Source organism: Phascolarctos cinereus, unplaced genomic scaffold (assembly GCF_003287225.1).
Source record: "Phascolarctos cinereus isolate Bilbo 61053 unplaced genomic scaffold, phaCin_HiC Scaffold_726;HRSCAF=1367, whole genome shotgun sequence".
Taxonomy (NCBI): domain Eukaryota; kingdom Metazoa; phylum Chordata; class Mammalia; order Diprotodontia; family Phascolarctidae; genus Phascolarctos; species Phascolarctos cinereus.
The window spans coordinates 355,677,509-355,697,098 of record NW_027556098.1 but is presented as its reverse complement, the minus strand read 5'-3'; the positions used below and the strand labels follow the sequence as shown (position 1 = coordinate 355,697,098).

At 44.4% G+C, this 19,590-nt stretch overlaps 1 protein-coding gene across 1 annotated transcript in view; it reads left to right on the top strand.

Moving 5' to 3' along the window:
• Window positions 1-993: 993 nt before the first annotated feature.
• CSMD2 (CUB and Sushi multiple domains 2) overlaps window positions 994-19,590 on the top strand; it is a 974,125-nt gene continuing 955,528 nt past the window's right edge. The window contains 1 exon segment of the mRNA XM_078157010.1: window positions 994-1,315. Coding sequence (XP_078013136.1) covers window positions 1,168-1,315 — 148 coding nt within the window. The 5' untranslated portion in view covers window positions 994-1,167.

Genomic DNA, 19,590 nt, shown 5'->3' with positions numbered 1-19,590 from the left:
GGAAAGCACTGAAAATGCCTGCACTTTGTGGAGGTTGGGAAGGAGACAAGCAAGCTTTCATTGAGCTCACCGCCAGAGTGGGTGTCTGCCCCCCCCACCCTAGGCCCCTCTCCTTGGGAGAAAGGGGAGAGAAAAGGTGGACAGAGACTCAGTCTTTGCAACAGCCCCCTGCCCTTTTCCTCCTCCGTCTCCCTCCCTACAACACCTTTCAGAGAAGGGATTTATACGAGCATCCTCTTCTTGTAGATAACCTCATAGGTACAAGTGATAAGTTCAAGACCCTTCAGCCCGGATGGCTTACAGACCTAGACACTGACCTCTCCCCGTCCCCCCCCTCCCCACAGCCCACCCATATCTCCATCCAGACTGGGGGAGAGTATGCTGATTTCTTTCCCAGACAGCATTTGTAATTATTAAACAGTGTGTATGAGTGTGTGTATGTGTAAATGTGTGACTATGTACCTAAATGCGAGCGTGAATGTGAATGAGTGTGTGACTGTGCAAATGTGAGTATAGATGAGTGTGTGAATGAGTGCATAGGTGAGTGTGTCAGTGTGTGTGTGCGTGTGAATGTGAGTGCGGGCGAGTGTGTATACGTGCGCTTGCGTTTATCAGACGATTTAAGAAATGGAAATTGTCCTCTATGGGTGTGTTTGGGTGGGGGGAGTTGGGAGTGGGAGGCTGAACTTGAGAAGAAACCAGCCCATTTTAAAACAAATACGAATAAACAACCCTTAAGACGTAATTTGTGGTTTATTGTGTGTTGGGGGGGGAGGGCGCTGATAAGGTGGGAAAGCCCTATTGCAGTTTTCCCCTCTTCCAGCCCCGTCCCTTCCGATGCTCCCCCTCCCAGAGTGGGGAAGTGGAAGGTGGGTGGGGGGCGAAGCGGGCTCAGCGAGTGATTAATCCCCGGGATAATAAAACTCCCCTTTCCCCGGGGACCCTCCGCGCTGATCCTGCAAAGCTCGATTGGAGAGAGTCATTTTCAGAGAGCGGAGCCCTCCTCTCCCCGAGCCAGAGGAGACTTGGTTCATTCCAGCCGCAGCAGCTCAGGGCTTCCACGTATTAGGGATTTTTCCGAGCAGAAAAAAAGCTCTCTCCTGACCTCCTTTCTCCTCCTCCGCCCGGTCGGAGCCTCAGCCATCCTTTGCCGAGCCCGACCCGGCCATGAAGCCCTCGTCGGGATGGGAGCCCAGGGGCTGCGGCGGCCCCAATCCGAGTGTGCGAAGCGAATCCGGGATAAGGGCTCCCGTGCGGGCTGGAGGGAGCCGCCTGCTGCTCCTATGCTGGGTGCTGTTCATTGCCTCGGCCACCGGTAAGTGCCAGCCCAGACTCGGGCTCCGAGCTCCGCTGCGCTCCTAGCCGCGGCGCGCCGCACCTCTTCGCGCTGTGCCGCCCCCGGCAGCCCCGGCCCCGGCCCCGGCCCCAGCCCCTGCTTCGGAAGCGCAGCACAGCCGCCAAACCCGGACAGCGTGCAGGGCGCACCCAGGACCTGGCTTCGGCTCCCGCCGCCGCCTCCCGGGGCTTCTCCCTGCATAAACTTTCCCGGATCTCCCGGCCCCTCCGGGCCTCAGCCGGGGCAAATACCTCTCGCCAGCCCGGTCTCCCTCCTTACCCGGGTTATTTTCACCACCTCTTCCCCCTCGAGGACCCTGCTTTGCAAAACAAAACAAAACAAAAAACGTCTCTGGGTTTGGGCGCACTGGGAGAGACAGGATGGGGGCGATCCCCGTCGATTCTAGGCTCTGCCTGGCTCTTTTCCGCCCCACCCCCCTAGCCGGTTTCTCGGGAGCCTAACCGGCGCCCGGAGCGGGCTGAGCTCCCCAGAGCCGGCGGGGAGGCGTATGCCGGCCACCTTCCCCGACGCTCTGGCCTCCTGGCCCTGCCTGGCGGGGTCTGGGAAGCAACCCAGCATGTTAAATAAACTTCCTCGCCACAGCCCAGTCCCAGGAAGGAGCCCTCCTTCCATCCCCTCCCTCTTTTCCATCCCCTTATCCCAGTACCCCCAGAGCCCTGCAGGTGCCGTGTGGGGAAGCGAACGGTCTGGGGGCGCGGTGGCTGGGTGCAGGGAGGGGGCAGTGAAGACTTTATCCTTTGGTCTACAGCCTGGGGAAGGAGAGGAGGTGACTGCTGGGGCGATGCCCTGTTCTCTCCAGGGCTGCGGGGCGGGCGCTGGGGCGTCGGGGGGAGAAGCGGCTTAGCCCGAACCTTGCCTTCCCCTCCCCCAGCCCGGAGCTCTCCCCCTCAAAGTGCCCTTTCTCACTGCCTGCAGCAAATGCTCTTTCTGCAGCGGCAGCACCAGCAGCTGTGAAGGGACTTTGTTTCAGGCTCAGTCTGACGAGGGCGGGGGCTGGGGTTAAGGGAGATTGGGGAGGAAAAGGGAGGGGAGCCCGCTGGTGTCCCTAAACTTTGCCCGTAGCGGAGATGCCAACCTGATTTCCTTATATAAAGCATCCCTCTTCGAAGAGAGTGGAGCGCACTGACCAGCACCAACACTTAGAGATACTGAACAGATCTAACACTGCACCCACCCCCATATCTAAGTCAAGAGACATCATTCTGACCCTAGCTGGAAACCCCTGGTTTTCCTGGGCCAGATCAACGCGTTTTCCTGCAGCACCATTTCCGTTCCCCTGGGGCTAACTGGACCCCTTCTCTAGGGATTGGCGAGAAATTCCTTAGATGGGCACGGAGGCTAGGGACTTTGACTTCTCTGGGGCAGCTGAACCGTGTCAGATTCCTTTATGCTGTGGTTTCTTCTGCGAATGTTAGTTTTCTTCCTTGGGCTTCTCTTTCTGACGAGTTTTCCCAACTTAACAATGCCAGGTACCCTCCTCCCAGCCCCGCCCAGAGCTGGCTTGCTCTTTTCCCGCAGAGGCACAACGAGGTCTTTCCCCTGACAGTTGCCCCTACAGCCTTCTGTTTCTAACAGTGATCGTCTAGCTTAAGTCATGACTATCCTCCTCTCTTGTCATCTGGGAAACAAGGATTTCATGCCGAGCAAGGGACAGGGATCCCTCATGGCCCTGCCTCCTCAAACTCTCTCTCAAAGAATCTCCGTGAGAGAATGGTCCGCAGAAAATCCAGCAGCAATGGGGCCTCTGGGTCCCTTAGTCATTGAATCCTGCAGCACGGCACCGTGTGGGCTTTATTGGGAGGGTGTGGGGTGAGGAAGCTGATTGACCCAAGACACTCAAGGGACCCAAGGGTAGAGAAGCCCTTCACTTTTATCCTTTACTGATGGCCGCTGGCTTTTCAGCTAGTACTTTGCCTAGGACTTTTTTCTGAGATTCCAAGCAGTAATGACTCGAGTCGCCCAGAGAGTGGCACCACAGCATCGCTAGCATCTCAGCGCTTGCCGACTCTGGCTCCCATAGCAGAGCTTCCCTTCCTGGTCACACATTCACAGTATACAAGCACATAAGGGGCTGCTTGCTGTTTCTGGGCCAGTAGCCCAGGGGCACCCAGCCTGTCCAAGGAGACCTCGATGGGGCCAGGATCAGGTGGCTTCCAGCACTTTAGTGCTCGGTAGATGCTGAGACCCAACCCGCTCATTGCAGTTGCCAGATTAGCTCTCACTGCAATCACAGGGAGTGGTTCTGCAAAACCCTGACGGACTGTTTGAGAGATGCAGGGGCTAGAATTTTCTTTCCCTAGTACATGTCACTCCCCTAGAAAGAGGCAGACCCCCAGCAAAACTTTCCCTTGCCAATCCCTGGGGTTTCCTTTCTATGGAGAAGCATTGGCCGGCAAAAGACTGGTGCAGTCCGGGAAGTTCCGGTGGGAAGAATGACTTCTAAGGCCGATCCTCCGGCTTTTCTTTGTCTTTTCTCTTCAATCATTCCCCCGCTGAGCCGTGAGATTTTTCACCAGTACAGTAAACAGTGCCCCTGAGATAAATTGGGTTTTTAATGGGTGGGTTGAGTTATACTGAGCAAGTCACTTCGGGGAAATTGAGTCTCTTCATTTTGCCTTGTGAGTGTTGGCTAACTTGAAAGTTTACCCAAGGTCTAAAATCCTCTCTGCTCTCTCTCCCCAATTGGAATTCCCAAATCCTCGAAGCTCAGCCCTTGACTCACTGTGTGACCTTGGGTAAGTCCTTTCCCTTCCTCTGGGTCTTGGTTTTTTCACATGTAGAGCGAGGAAATCAAACTAAATGATCTCTGGAGTCTCTTTAACTCTGCCATTCTGTTCTGTGTTTATGATGGGAAGGTTCCCCCCTATTTTACAACCTCAGCCTAAGTCCTGTTAGTGGTTCAGTTTAACTGTGATTTGTATAGAAAAAGGATCCTACATCTAAATTGTCCAGTATCTCAAGTCATATGTAGCCCAGTCTTCCTTTATTTACATGACTGTAATTAGAAACACTGATCTAGATGGCAGAGATAGAAATGGATGGAGTGATAGAAACTTATAGGATTCTAGAATCATGGATTCTCTGACCTGGAAGGAGTCTCAAAAGGTCTGTATCTAGTCTAATGCCCACCTAACAATGTCCCTGGCCATCCAGCCTCTGCTTGAAGCCCTTCAGTGGTGAAGAACCCTCTCCTTAAAAAGGAAAAGGTTATGATCTGCTCAGGTCAGCTAGTGAATAAAGTAATTTTCTTGACCTTGGGAAAATCGGGTCAGAAGACCTGCATTCAAATCCAATCTCAGACACTCACTAGTTCTGTGATCCTGGACAAGTCATTTAACCTGTCTACCTTGGTTTCATCATCTATAAATTGGGATAATAATAATCCCTAGCTGCCAAGGATAAAATTATATTTGTAAAGCATTTTGCAAACCTTAAAGCACAATATAAAGGTGCTTTAATATGCTATAAATATAAATAAAAGCTCAAATATTATTTGTGAGCTCTATTTAGTCAACTTCAACAAGCATTTATTTACTGAGCACCTGCTTGGTGCAAATCACTGTGCTAGCTACCAGGGACAAAAAGACGAAAACAAAACCAGGCCCTGCTCAAAAAGAGCTTCTATTTTTACTGGGGGATACAACATTAAAATCAGATTAATCAATTCCAAATAATTTGATGAGGAGAACATAGTATTAACTTGAGAGATCAGGAAGGGCTTCCCATGGAAGGTGATACCTGAAATGATCCTAGAAGGAACCTCAAACTTCTAAAAGGTAGAGGTGACAAGAGAGTGCATTGTAGGCATGGAGAAGAGTCAGGGAAGAATGTGTTCTGATTTCCATATAGAATAGACTACAGATAATCAGAAATCAGCTTTTAAAAAATCACTGTCCAAGGATGGTATTCTAGATGGGTCCATGTGAGGAATGTGTACATACTGAGGCAGAGAAGAAGCTTAGCCTGTGCAGTATATGGAGCGGGACTGAGAATCCAGCTCTTCCTACCTCTGACATTGGAGTTAGGGATGGGCTATACAGTGCATCAAGGGCTGGATCTAGAATCAGAAAGGTCTGGGTTCAGATCCCACTCCTGGCAATGTCACCATCTGGGGGAAAAATCACTCAACCTTTCTGACCCTCCATTTCCTACTCTGTCAATTAGAAATAACGATATTCGTGGTAGCTCCTTGTTGAAAGAGTCAAAATGTGGTAATATATCACATGTGTTTTGGAAACTTAAAGTGCTATAAAAATGTCAGTTAAATATTAGGTTATTTGGAAGGCTGTGTTCCTGATTCAGAGAAGGTGGAATACAAACCAGGAAAGTTGCTGGGCTAGGAGTCTCCAAAGCAAAGGTTCTTAACCTGGGGTCATGAACTTAATTCTCTTTTTTTTTCTATTTCAATATAATTAGTTTCCTTTGTAATCCAATTTATTTTATTGTTTAAATTTAAAAGCATTATTCAGAGAAACAGTCCAAAGGCTTCACTAGACTGCCCAATAAGTCCATGACATAAAATAGCCTGAGTTCTAACCCTTGCACTAAAGCCTCATAGAAAGCTCGGTGCTGCTCCTGTCTATGGTCTGCTTTTTCAGCTCTGGTCTGGGTTTTGTGATTCCTATCTATTGTTCACTTCTCTTCCATTACTTTTTATGGGAAGTGGTGATTGGTTGAGTCCATTTCAATTCAAATCAGTTTGATTCAGTTCAACAATCATTAAGCACCTGCTGTGTGTCATGTACTCAGCTAGATGCTGGGGAAGGTTCAGAAAAGGGATAAGAACACCAATGGAAATAACAAATGCATAATTATTACATAAGTGCATGAGAGGGGTGAAGTCCTATGGGTGATCAGGGGATGATAAATTGAGGAGGAGCATTGGAGTTAACCTTTAAAGAACAGAAAGTAATTCCATATCAGGGAGGGAGAGAAGTCCAGGAATAGGCAACAGTGTGAGCAAAGCTGTGGAGTCAGGAAAGTGCCCAAGAGCAGAGATTAGTCAGTCCACTTCAGTTGGAACCATACACTAAATAGAAGGGAATTTATATAAGGAAAGGTAGGGGAATGTCTAGGCATTTAATACCATGGACAGAGGGTGTTCCAGGAATAGGCAACAGTGTGAGCAAAGTTGTGCAGTCCTGAAAGTTCTCAGGAACAGAAATTAGTTCACTTCAGCTGTAAGCTTAGAATGAGTAGAGAGGAATATGAGATAAGACCAGCAAGCTAAGGCTGAGCAAGGGCCTTTAAAACCATTTTTGTATAGAGAAGTGATATGGTTAGATCTCTTTACAGCAAAGATGAGCTTGGCAGCCTTGTGAAGGTTGGATTGGTGTGAGGGGCAGAGAGGAAAGACGATAATGGGCAATGCCAGGAGCCCTGGAGTCGGAGTTCTTATCTCAGCTCTGTCACTTAGTAGCTGTATGACTTTAGGCAAATTACTCAATCACTCTGAATTTCCGTTTCTTTCTTTGTAAAATGAAAAGGCTGAATTAGATTGTATCTAGCATAATAGGATTATAGATTTCAAGCAGGAAGGAATCTCAGGCCATCTAGTCTAACATTCTCATTTTACAAGATGAAGAAACTGAGTACCATAGAGGTAAAGTGACTTGCCCAAGGTCACATAGTCCATGGCAGAGCTGGGATTAAAGCCCAGGTTCAATCCCAGATGCTCTTTCTCCAGAATTGGCACTATCCCATTGCACTACCCTGCTGACTTTAATATCCCTTTTACTTATAATTCTATATTCCTGTGTTCCTAGTGTGCAGGCTAGAAGACTTTTGGGTAGATTTGTTTTTATCCAGGTTAAAGGAATCACTTCCTTTTGACAAAGAGGAGCTGCTGCCATTAGAGATCAGTCCATCTCCTTTTCTCAACACACACATCAAGGACTTGTGAGTATTGCCGGTGTTGCAAGGTCACCCACCCACAAGCATAAACCTTAACCTGTATAATGTATAATCTTAGAAAATTATCTGTGGTTCAAAGAAATTAGTGATTTGCTCAAAATCACACAGCTACTAGGTATCAGAGGTAGGATTTGAACCCAGGTCTTCCTAAGTCCAAATCCAGTACTTTATCTGCTATACCAAGGTGACTGTCATATATACCATTATGACATAAATGTTATGAATTGTGTCTTTTACACTACAGACTTTATTTAATTTTCATTATACAAATTTGACTTTACAAAGAATTCTGAAAAAAATCCACATTCCAAAAAAAAAATAGTTTAACTTTACTGTATAGTACTGTGCTCTATCTCTACTCCTGCCCCTTGGCTCAAGTTTTGAAGCTTCTCTCCATTCCCACCAAAAAGCAAAACGAAACAAAAACAAAACATAAAAAAACCCTCCAAGTGAAAGCAGAAGAATGGTCAGAGGGACCACCACAGTATGAGGTTGGGGGTGGGGATGGCTTGAGACTCCAAGTGCCAAGAGAAGAGATCTTTTCTCCACTCCACCCATCTGACCACAAGTCCACCCCTGCATGACTATCTTCCATCAGTCAATGCTTGGGTATGAGGTATCTCAGTCTGTCTGGCCTCACCCTCCAGGCACCTGTCCTATCCTATGTCAGTGTCCAGCTCTCACATGTTTGCCCCCATGTGTTCTCTCCTGACCAAGGTGTTCCTCTTTCTGCTCTTGCTTCTCTGTCCCTGGCCCCCTACATGTCTGCCTGTGGCCCTCTTCCAGCCTCCCTTTCTTTCTCCCTTCCCCATGTCCACAGGCAAATTTGAATTAAGTAAAAATCTCTTCCTGTACAGGTCTGTTGTCCATTTAGGTAAATTGAAAACTGTCTGTATATCTTATATAAAAAGGACAATATTGCTGCAACACTCCTCATGAAAAGTTTTGCTCTAGAAATACAGAAGTTAGAAAATTTTGAATCCAAAAATATCTGAGCTGTAAGAATCCAACCCATTCTTGAAGCATGCATCCTTTTTTACAATGTCTCCTACAAGTCATCATCCGACCTGCAATGGTTAAGAACTCACTGTTTTACAAAGAAACCCATTCCTTTATTGGTCAATCCTAATCAAATTTTTTTCTGCCCATAAGTCTTTTGTCTCCTCTTTGAAATAAGCCTAACAACAAATTCTGCAAGGGATACAAAGATGAAAGGTGACATATTTCTTGCCCTCAAGAAGTTTACAATCTAATAGATAAAACATCTAATCTCTTTTCTCTTTGGCAGTCTTTCAGATAATCAAGTGCCTCCTCATTCTTTCACCCTAAGCATCCCCAGTCTTTCCACACTTGTTGATCTTCCTCTGCCTCCAACCAGCCAATTAAGTTCCATCTTAAAATGTTCTGACAAGTGTACCATACTAATGAACTATCACCTCTCTCATTTTGGGGCACTTGGTTTCTTTTATCGAGGACTAATATCCTACTAGCTTTTCTGACTGCCTTGTCATGCTGTTGACTTTTGTGAAAGCTTGAAATTCACTAAAAACCCACAGATCTTTTTTTCATGAGTTATTATCAGGCTTAGTCTCTCCATCTTTGGTTGATGTTTTGAACCCACGTATAGGATTTTGCATTTATTCTGATCTCATTCCCTTAGATTATGCTGAATATAACCAACAGACTTGGCTGCCTGTCCCCTAGAACACATTACCCAGTAGGGTTAGATTTCTTAAAAAGCTGGAATGAGAAGGAAAAGCTTAGAGCAAACAAGTGAAGTCTATTCTCTCTCTTCCTATACTGCTAACTCCCTTTGTGTTTACCCAACCTGGCTTATTTACTGAAGTGGTCTCTGGATTGCCCTTCGGGGTTCCTTTATTGTTACTGACCCTTGCTTGTTTACTTGGTTAATGACTGGAAATTTCCCAGTGGAGGCCTCTGTGTTTACTAAACCACATCCTGTTTACTGAGTGAACCCCCTCCCACTGTCTCTAATGGCCCCCAGCCACTGGTCCTTTTAGCCTGTAGAGATCTTTTTAGATCTCTGTTTTGTTTGTTAGTTATGCCTCCTAATTTCTCGTTTCCCATCTGCAAATCCAATAAGCATGCTATAGCTTTCATCTCAGTCATGCTTCCCATCCTCTAGGTCCCCACATGATAGTAGTTGGACTATGCTTTCTCTTGATTATAACAATTAACTGGGATAAAAAGCTACTATAGACCCAGCAATGCTTTTAAATGAACTTGGATTTTGTTAATCAAAGTGACCTCTATATGCATTTGAAAAAAATAGTTAATACCTATATAATTTATTCCTCTTCTGAAGGTGTGTTTGCTTATTTGTTGCACTGAGTCACTTAATGAGATGGCTGGTGCACTAATGGATTCAGCCCTCTCTCCCTCCCTAAGGGTGGAAGGCCCACAGTTAGGAACAACTGATTCAGTTCATTTGCATTTATTAAGCTCTTTCTACTGCCAGGCTGTGTGCTAGAGGCTGGGAGTACAAAGACACAAGAGAAGCACTCTTTGCCCTCAAGGAGGTTATAGATTGGGGGATGAGGGGAACGGAGGAGTGATACAACCATATGCAGAAGGGCAGACATCTGGCACACACAAAGTGTTACGGAGCAATTTCCAGAGGAAGAGAGCCACAACTGGAGAGATCAAGGAAAGCTTCTGCAGCCTTTGTAGCCTGGGCTTTGAAAGCAGCTTAGGATTCTGCAAGGAGATGAAGAGGGAGTGCATGCCAGTTAAGGGGTTCAGCCTAGGCAAAGCCTTGGAGGAAAGAAATGTCATAGGTGGTGCCTAAACTAGGTCACCTTGACTGGAATGGAAAATACACGAGGGGAGTAATATGAAATAAGACTGAGAAACATAAACACAAGTAACTCAGTGGAAGGGGCTCTAAATGCTAGGTGGAAGAGTTGATATTTTAACCTAGAGGTGATAGGAAGCCATTTGAGACTTTTGAGTAGGGGAATGACAGATATGTTAGAAATATCAGTTTTAGAACTGAATGGAGGATGGATTGGAGAAGGAGAGACTGGAAATAGAAAGACAATTAGGAGGCTATCGAAGTTGTCCATACAAGAGATGAGAAGGGCTTGAACTAGGGTGGAAGTTGTGGGAGTAGAGAAAGGGTGAAGATTAGAGAGATGCCATAAGAATTGGCAACTGATAAGATTTGAGGGTTGAGGCCTTGGGAAGAGGCAAGGATGACTTTAAGGAAAACTCCAAGGATTAATCAAAGTCTTGGTTAAAAAAAAAAGTTACATAGCACTGGACAAAGAAAAGGCTCACCCTCATTCTTGGCCACCCCACCAGAAAATTCTCAATAGGTTGCCATCCTTAGAGTCCCAGCATCTAACCAGAGACGAAATTCCTCCACTTATTTTGTTAGTATGAAACTTCTTTCCACACCCCCCCCAGGGGACTTTACAGACATTTCCTTATCTTTTCCTCTTTACCTGCACCTCCTTCTGTTTAAGGTACCACCATCATTCCAGCTACCCAGTTTGAGAACTTCAGAATCATCCTCAACTCTTCCCCATCCCTCAACCCAACATCCAATCAGTCATGTCAATTCTGTCTTCACAACAATGGGTGTATGTCAGAGGAACAACCGATGCTACTCAAAGTCCCAAGAGGAAAGTCTTTACTAACTATGTGGATTAGGGAAGTTTGGATGGAAGATGACCTTTGGGTTGAGCTTTAGACAATGGGTTGAATTTAACGAGTGAAGAGGAGAGGAAGCATAGAAATACAGTAGGGATGGAGATGAACATGCAGGGAGGACAGAGAGTAGACCAGTTCTTTCAGAGAAGTTTAAGATAAGGCTTAAAAAGGGAGGGTGGTACCAGCCAGCACACTTAGCAGATGAGAATTTTGTGTGTGGCAGGACTCAAGGAGAAATAAACTCCTTGGATAGATGGGTCCAATGACGTCTTTGGCTGCTTCAGTCTTCCTTGGTGGCTGAGGGAAGGGAGAGTCCATTTTTTAACCTAGAGGTGATAGGGAGCCACTTGAGACTTTTAAGTAGGGGAATAACAGAACATTTCACTCAATCTAGTTAAAGGTCAATTAAGTGGAAGCCTCAATTAACTATATTAATTCAAAACTCTATTATTGGAAGAAGTGACAGATAACTCCCAATCAAGCAATCTGGCAATATAACCTCTGCCCCTTACTAATTATGCGACCTCAAACAAACTGCTTCCCTTCTCTGTGCCTTGGTTTCTTCATCTGTAAAGGGAGTATCAGGCTAGACGATTTTTAAGGTCTCTTCCAGCTCTGACTTTCTTGGAGTCAATGAAACTTATAAGGGTGCCCCAGCATATAGATATACTCGACTCATTCGCCTGTACCTTTTCCAGGTTTAACCAGGCACATTCATAGTCATGGCCCCGAGGTCTAGCCAGATTCCAACTTCATTAAGATTTGCTTATGGTCATTAGAATGGATGTATATAGGGAGAGACATAGACAAATTCACTGTGTTTTATCTATTTTTAAGATCTTGTTTAAAAAATGTATTTGTTCATTTTCAATTTATATCTTTTGTTTTTATATCACCTATATTTCCTAATATATCCTTCCTCTTTTCCCTTCCCAGTGACCCATCCCTTAAAACAAAGAATAAAAGTAAGGGGAAAAATTTAGAAAAATTAGCCAATATTTCAGCCAAATATAATACCATATGTAGTGTTCTACAGCTGTAGGCCTCCACCTCTACAAAGAAGGGAAAGGAGTGCATCCTCATATCTTTTCTTTGGGGTGAAAATTAGTTATTAAATTTCATAACATTATTTTGATTATTATTGTTTCCATTTGTACTGTGGTCATTTTGTATATTATTTTCCTGGTACTCCTTCCTTCAATTTTTATCAGTTCATATAAATCTTCCTATGCTTCTCTGTATTCATCATATCTATTTTTTCTTACAGTAAAATAACATTTATGTATACAGTTTGTTTAGCCATTCCCCAGTCAGTGCACATTACTTGGTTTCCTTTCTTTGCTACCACAAAAAAAATAATGCTGAGATAAATATTTTGGTATACATGCACCTTTCATTTTATTTGGATCAAAAGAGTATGGACACTTTCATCAATTTTAAACATTATTTCAAATTGTTTTCAAGAACAGTTGGACCAGTTCACAGCTTCACCAACAGTGTATTAGTATACCTGTCTTTTTACAACATTACCAACAGAACATTTGTTGTCATCATTGCCAATTTGCTGAGCGAGAGGTGAAACTTTGGCGTAATTTTGATTTATATTTCTCTTATTATTAATGTTTGGAACAATATTTCACATGATTGTTAGTTTTCCATTCTTCTTTTGTGAATTTAATTCACATCTATTAACCATTTATCCACTGAGGAATGACTTTTATTCTTATAGACAAATTCATGTTAGAAGATTTTCAGCAAGACTCTGTCACAGGAGGTATTCAGGCAGAAGCCTGAAGGCTCTTTGTCAGGGATGCTATCCAAGACATCCCTACCTTAAGCTGGAGGTTGGGCTAGTGAACTCTGTTACTCTAGCTCTGAGGTTTTAGTGTTCTTCTCTGAGTTAGCTAGGAAAGACATTTCCCCCCAAGTTTCTTAGTTATTAATGGGCCTCAGCTAGAAGCTTCCCATCCCATTCCTGGTCTCCCATTATTCCCACTGCCCAATGCCATCTCTGTTTCCAGAGATCTATCCATATAGAGTGATTCCAAACCCCAAGGAAGGGTATTCCTAGGGTAGGGAAAAGCCATTAAAAAAAAAAGAAAAGAAAGGAGTTTCATGTGTGAAGAACAAAAGGAAGCCATTGTAGCTGAATCTTAGAATACCTGGAGAGAAATAAAGTGTAAGAAGACTGGAAAGGTAATAAGGGACCAAGCTGTGAAGAGCTTTACATGCCAAATAGAGCATTTTATAATTAATCCTGGAGGTATTGGGGGCCATTGGAGTTTATTGAGTGAGGGGCAGTGACATGGTCAGACCTGCACTTTAGGAAAACCTAAATCTCTGGCTGGGTAAAGGATAAATTAGACTGGGGAGAGATGTCCAACTGGATGGCTAGTGCCATAGTCCAGGGATGAGGTGACAAGGTCCTCTATCAGGGTATGTGCTTTACCAGTATGAGTTAAGTGAAGGAGACTTATATAAGAGATTCCGTGAAGGTAAAAATGAGATGGCAACACATTGGATATGTGAAGTAAGTGCTATTGACAAGTCTAGGATGACACAGGTTTTGACACAGGAAGACTAGAAGGATGTTGGTGCCCTTGATTGTAAAAGGAAGTTTGTGAAGAGAGGAAGGTTTTCAGGGAGAGATAATAAGTTCTGTTTCAGGCATGTTGTTTGCAATGCCTACAGGGAATCCAAGAGATGTCTTGAAAAACTGGAGCTCAGGAGAGAGACGAGGACTGGCTATGTACAGCTGGAAATTGTCTGTGTGTAGCTGAAAATTGAACCTAAAGGAACTGATTGGAGGCAACTAGTGACTCAAGGGATAGAGTGCTGGACTTGCAGCCAGTAAGATCTGGATTCAAATCCAGCCTGAGACACTAGCTCTGTGACCCTGGGCAAGTCACTTAACCTTGTTTACCTCAGTATCCTCATCTGTAAAATGAGTGGAGAAGGAAATGGCAAACCACTTCTGTATCTTTGCCAGGAAAACCCCAAATGGGGCCACAAAGAGTCAGACATGACTGAAATGACTGAATAACAACAAAAGGAACTGATTACGGCTAGGTTTTGTGAGGTCGTTACTCAAATCCATATTGCCTACTTACATTTGATTGGGACCAACTGCTATATTTTACATAATTTAAACTTCAAATAGAGTAATTGAAATGCATGCAGCCACTTCAGGGGATTATTTGAAGGATTATTGGAACTATTGACAGATTATTTGAATCAAGACCTATCTGTTAATCACCAAGTCAGGTAATTGAGAAGGAGAAGAAAATAAGATCCGGGATTTCTTTTAGAGACATCTCCAGTTAATGGGCATGAGCTGGATGAAGAGGAGCCCGAGAAGGGTTGGTCAGATGCGTAGGAGAGAATCAGGACTCAGACGTGTCCTACAGTTTGAGGTCTGTGGATGATCTTCAAGAAAGCAGGCTTACCACCAAGCCTCAATAAGGTGTTGGAGGAAGAAGTTAGTAGAGGATACTTGACTTTTCATTTTACTTTTGCTCATGGATTTACAGGCTCTGTAAACACTGAAATGGCTGAACTAGCCAGTGGGTTTAGGTTCTATGAGGAATGCTGATCACCACAACTGTTTATTGGCCTTGCAGGGGAAGTTACAGGGATGGGAATGACTGAGCAGTGCAGTCCAGCGGCATAGCAGGTACACACACACACACACACACACACACACACACACACACACACACACACATTTACACCAGCAGTAATCAAGGGGGAGGGGATGGGTGGTGGTCCAATAGGAGGACAGAGAGCATTCATCCCCACCTGGTCACAAGGAGCCTTCTTCCCATGTACTACTAGCACTGGGCCATCTCGGAGTGGACAGTGGCCCTGTGCTGTTAGAGCTTGGGCATTTTATCCTCTCAGGGGAGCTTATCAGGAGAGAGGCAGCCCCGAGCTCCCACTGGCAGATATTCAAATGGTGCTGGTGTATCCCCTTTCAACAGGGATAAGGGCCGGAACAATTAGGCCTGAGCTTGCTGCCTCATCAAATGCAAAGAGGGGGTGGGGTCTGCTTCAATAAAAGAGGTACATCAGCTAATCCACAGATCATCTATGGCTAATCAATGGATCCCCCAGAGATGATCCGAGGACAATCTGGGACTAATCCAGAGAAGGTTTAATGTTCTGTAAAGAGCCAACCTTTGGTGACTTTAGAACCTCGGAGTTGCCTAGTTAATATCCTTTATGAATGGGAAGATGTTTGCCAGCAGGAGAGGAAGTGCTGGCTTTTTAGAAAAGCATGTGTTGCTGAGGCTTAGTTTCTTTCAACTGTCCCATGAAGTCATAGGATCTTGGAATCATAAATTTAGATCTGGAAGGGGCTTAAAGGTCATCTAGTCTACTTAACTCAGTGTGGCATGGGGCTAGAAACTAATGTCGGAGAGAGAAAGGGAGGAAAATAAACGTTTATTTATATAGTGCCTACTACGTGTTAAATGGTTTTTAGAAAATCTTATTTCATTTAATCCTTACAGCAACCTTGGGCAAGAGGTGCTATTATTATCCCCATTTTATAATTGAGGAAACTGAGGCAAACAGAGATTAAGTGACTTGCCCAAAGTTGCACAGCCAGTAAATGTCTGTAGCTGGATTTGAATTCAGGTCTTCCTGACTCCGGGCCCTGTGCTCTATCCACTTCACTACCTACTTCTGACAAATACTGGCTGTGTGACCTTGGACAAGTCACTTAACGTCTCAATGCTCTGGGCAACTCTCTAAGACTGTTAGTTACAGAAAAGTTGCCAAACTGCATCTAGGAGTTTAGCTATGCCAGTGAAACAGCAGGTTTAGTCCTTGTCCCTTAAAATCTATCACTGCAGACTGACACTACTTCTCAGGGTGCTTTAAAGGTTATTTGGGGAAGAGGGACCCCTGAGGTCCTTTCCAGATCTCAGGTTCTGTGATTTCTTTGTCTACAGAGGGTGAAACAGCATGCCTAACTTGGTGGCTTCCACTCAATATCTCATCAGCCCCTAACATTCAACCAGCCTTGATTATTGAATTCCTACAATTAGTGTCCTTCTTTGGGCTAATTGTCTTCAGAAGGATGGTATAAAATTCCCATGTGTTTCTTGGAAGGGATAATCCATGAAACCATGAACATCCAGTCTTGGATTACTGGAGAATCAGTTATCCACATGACTAACTGTCTCTTTGGGGAAAAAAAAAGAACAGGGCTTTGAAAACCTAGCTGTAGGGAAGGCAGACTTTTTTTTTAATTTGTTTTTTTTAATTTTTTAATTTTTTATTATTAATTTATTTTGCTTTATCAACAATCACTTCCATAAGCTTTTGAGTTTTAAATTTTTCTCCCCCTACCTTTCCACCTCCCTCCCCAAGACAGTGTGCAATCTGATATAGGCTATGCATATGCATTCCTATTAAACATATCTTCACATTAGCAATGTTGTAAGTAAGAATTAGAACTAATAGGAGGAACCATCACAAAGAGGAAACAAAATACAACAGAAGGAAAAAAATAGCAAATAGTATGCTTCGATCTGCATTCAAACTCTGTAGTTCTTTCTTTGGATGTAGATAGCATTTTCCATCATGAGGCCTTTGGAGATGTCTTAGATCCTTGTGTTGCTGAGAAGGGTTAAGTCTATCAATATTAGTCATTGCACAACATGGCTGTTACTGTGTACAATGTTCTCCTGGTTCTGCTCACTTCACTCAGCATCAGACCATACAAGTCTTTCCAGGTTTTTCTGAAGTCTGACTGCTCATCATTTCTTATAGCACAATAATATTCCATTACATTCATATACCACAACTTGCTCAGCCATTCCCCAATTGATGGGCACCCTCTCAATTTCCAATTCTTTGCCACCACAAAAAAAGCTGCTACGAATATTTTTGTACATGTGGGTCCTTTCCCCCAGACTTCTCTTGATTGATTAATTGATTCTTTATTCACTCATCTGTTCGAGACTTTCCTGAGCACCATCCTCAGCTCTGTAAGGAATACAAAGAGAGAGAAGACCTGATTATGTCTCTAGGAATTTAAAGGTCCACAGGTAGGATCATGTGTGGATTGGGTAACACCCCAGTGGGACATCTTTGAGGTCTTTCTCAAACAGCACCCACTGGCCGTCATCTACTCTCCTTGTGCCTAGGGCTGGGCCTGCCCAAAGCTTTGGTGCCCAGGAGTCAGTGGGCTGGAGAGCTTCCTACAACAGAACCTTGGCAGACCCAGGGCAGAAAAGGTTAGGTTAGGGTTTTCCTCAGACTCCAGGGATTCTAGGTGACTACCAGCTTAAGGTCGTCCTAGGCTTCCATTCCTATAGAATGTAAGCCTCCCACCTGGGAAAACAGGAACTATTTACTTTTTTTTCCTCTTTATTTTCTCAGTCCCATAATAATAGGGATTGAACCTGTTATTTCATTGGCATGAATGTGAGGAGACTCCCTCTATCTTAGTGAGTTGCCTAGAGCATGGAAAGTTCAAGTGGTTTACAAAGGGTCACACAGCTAGTATTTATCAAAGGTAGAACTCAAACACAGAATTTCCCAGCTTCAAGGCCAGCCTTCTGTCTACTATACCACATTGCCTACATAGTAGTTGCTTAATTAATAAATATTTGTTGAATGAATGAAGTCTGAGGCTCAATATTTGTCTGAAATTGAACCCTTGTTATAGCCAGCCTAAAACTTCTAAAAATCAAGGCCCTGAGAGCTGACTTCAAGAATTTGAAAGTCTATCATGTTGGGCAGTGAGCTGATGCAGTGGATAATAATGCCACCCCCAAAGTCAGGAAGACCTGAGTTCAAATTCGGCCTCAGATACTTACTAACTGTGTGACCCCAGGCAAGTGACTTCACATTGTTTGCCTGTTTTCTTATCTGTAAAATGAGCTGGAGAAGGAAATGACAAACCATTCCAGTATCTTGGCCAAGAAAACCTCAAATAGGATCACAGACAGTCAGACAAGATTGAAATATCTGAACAACTATCATAAGAATTCAATGGTTTTTCTAGGCCCCAGAGTGTAGTACTATGAGTACTAAGTAGAAATTTCAAAGAGGCAATTCTAGTTTTGATATAAGGAAAAAAAAACTTGTATTAATTACAGTTTTCTAAATATGGAATGGACTGCCTTGGGAAGTCATGGGTTTCCACTCACTGGAGTTCTTTAGGAGGAAGCTAGATGACTAGCGGTTGGGCATGTCGCAGATGCAATTCTTAGCCAGCTGTAATTATACCAGATGATTGCCAAGATAACTCGGTCACTTCCACTCAGTGGCCATCTGCCCCTAATACTCAACCTGCCTAGATTATTGAATTTCCATAATTAGTGCCCTTCTTTGGGTTAATTGTCTTCAGAAGAACTCTGTAAAATTCCTATTTGTTTTCTGGAAGGGAGGACCCATGAAAATATTAGCAAGAATTTAAGAATTCCAGTTCTAAGAATCTTTATGGTTCTAAAGTTCTATGTGCTTTTTTTTCTTTCTGGCCTTCCTTTTCAAAACCCTTCCCTGCTACTTCCACCCATTATCAATCCCCTAGCTCTCCTTTTCTCTCTTTCCTTAGGACCTAGGCCTCTATGTTCATTGGCAGAGGCATCCAGGGAAGCTGTTGAAGTTAATCCCCAATGTTTTCCACCCTCCTGTATGCCTAGAATCTCCTGCCCACCCTAAATACTCCAATTGGGCCCTCATGAAGACCTACATGCCTAGAGAAGGACCCAGGATCCTAATCTTACTTTTCCCTCTGCCCTCAGCATGATTATTGGCTATTTGTCCCATGTCGTCAGGACATGGCTCTGCATGCTGTGGTATTAAAGAGTGATGATGGTTCATGGAGTTACCCTCACTCTCTTAGCCAGCACACTGACATCTTACCCAGACCTTCAGTGCCTTTACCTAGAAGGATGACTGATGGTGGCATTCTAGGTACTATTAAGAGGGATTGTTTAGAACAGGAAAGGAGATGTTGATGCCTCTCATATCATAGCATGGGCTCTCTTTGTCTCTGGGTCATCACAAGGGCTAGCCCTGGTACTGAACTGGGCAGACCCAGGCCGGCCATCTAGGTGCCCCTGCTGAGCTGTGAGTCTCATAAACCCAGATGGTATGGTAGGAAAAAGCCAGAGAGATGGATCAAGGAGACCTGAGTTTGAATTTTAGCTCTTGCATTTAACTCACTCTGTGACCAAAGGCAAGTGATGGAATGAAATCAAAGGCACATAAGAGTTGTTATATGAGAGCTGAGGTCCTTCAAGTGTGCAGGGTCACTTCCTTGCAGGATCCTTATGAGTACAGTGCTTTGTAGTCTCCAAAGCATCATAAAAATGGAGGTGGCTATTACTATGTTGTCCTGCCCCAGATTAGAGCTGAAGATGTGGTGGACTAAAACCTCACTCATTTACCTTCTGGGACATTCCAAAGGTGAAGCCCAAGAAGGTTAGAGTTAAGCCAAGGTTGCCGTTTTCTCCTTTTGCTTCCTCGATCAGTTTGTTCCCAGGCATGGAGAAATTGGATTTCTCTCTCTGGGCCCCCACCACACCCCCCACTCACCACCAAAACCTTCCCTCATTGCCTTACTCAGCTTGGGGCTGGGACAAGGATGCATTGCAGAGACCTCTGCCTTCAGTCCAGAATGGCCC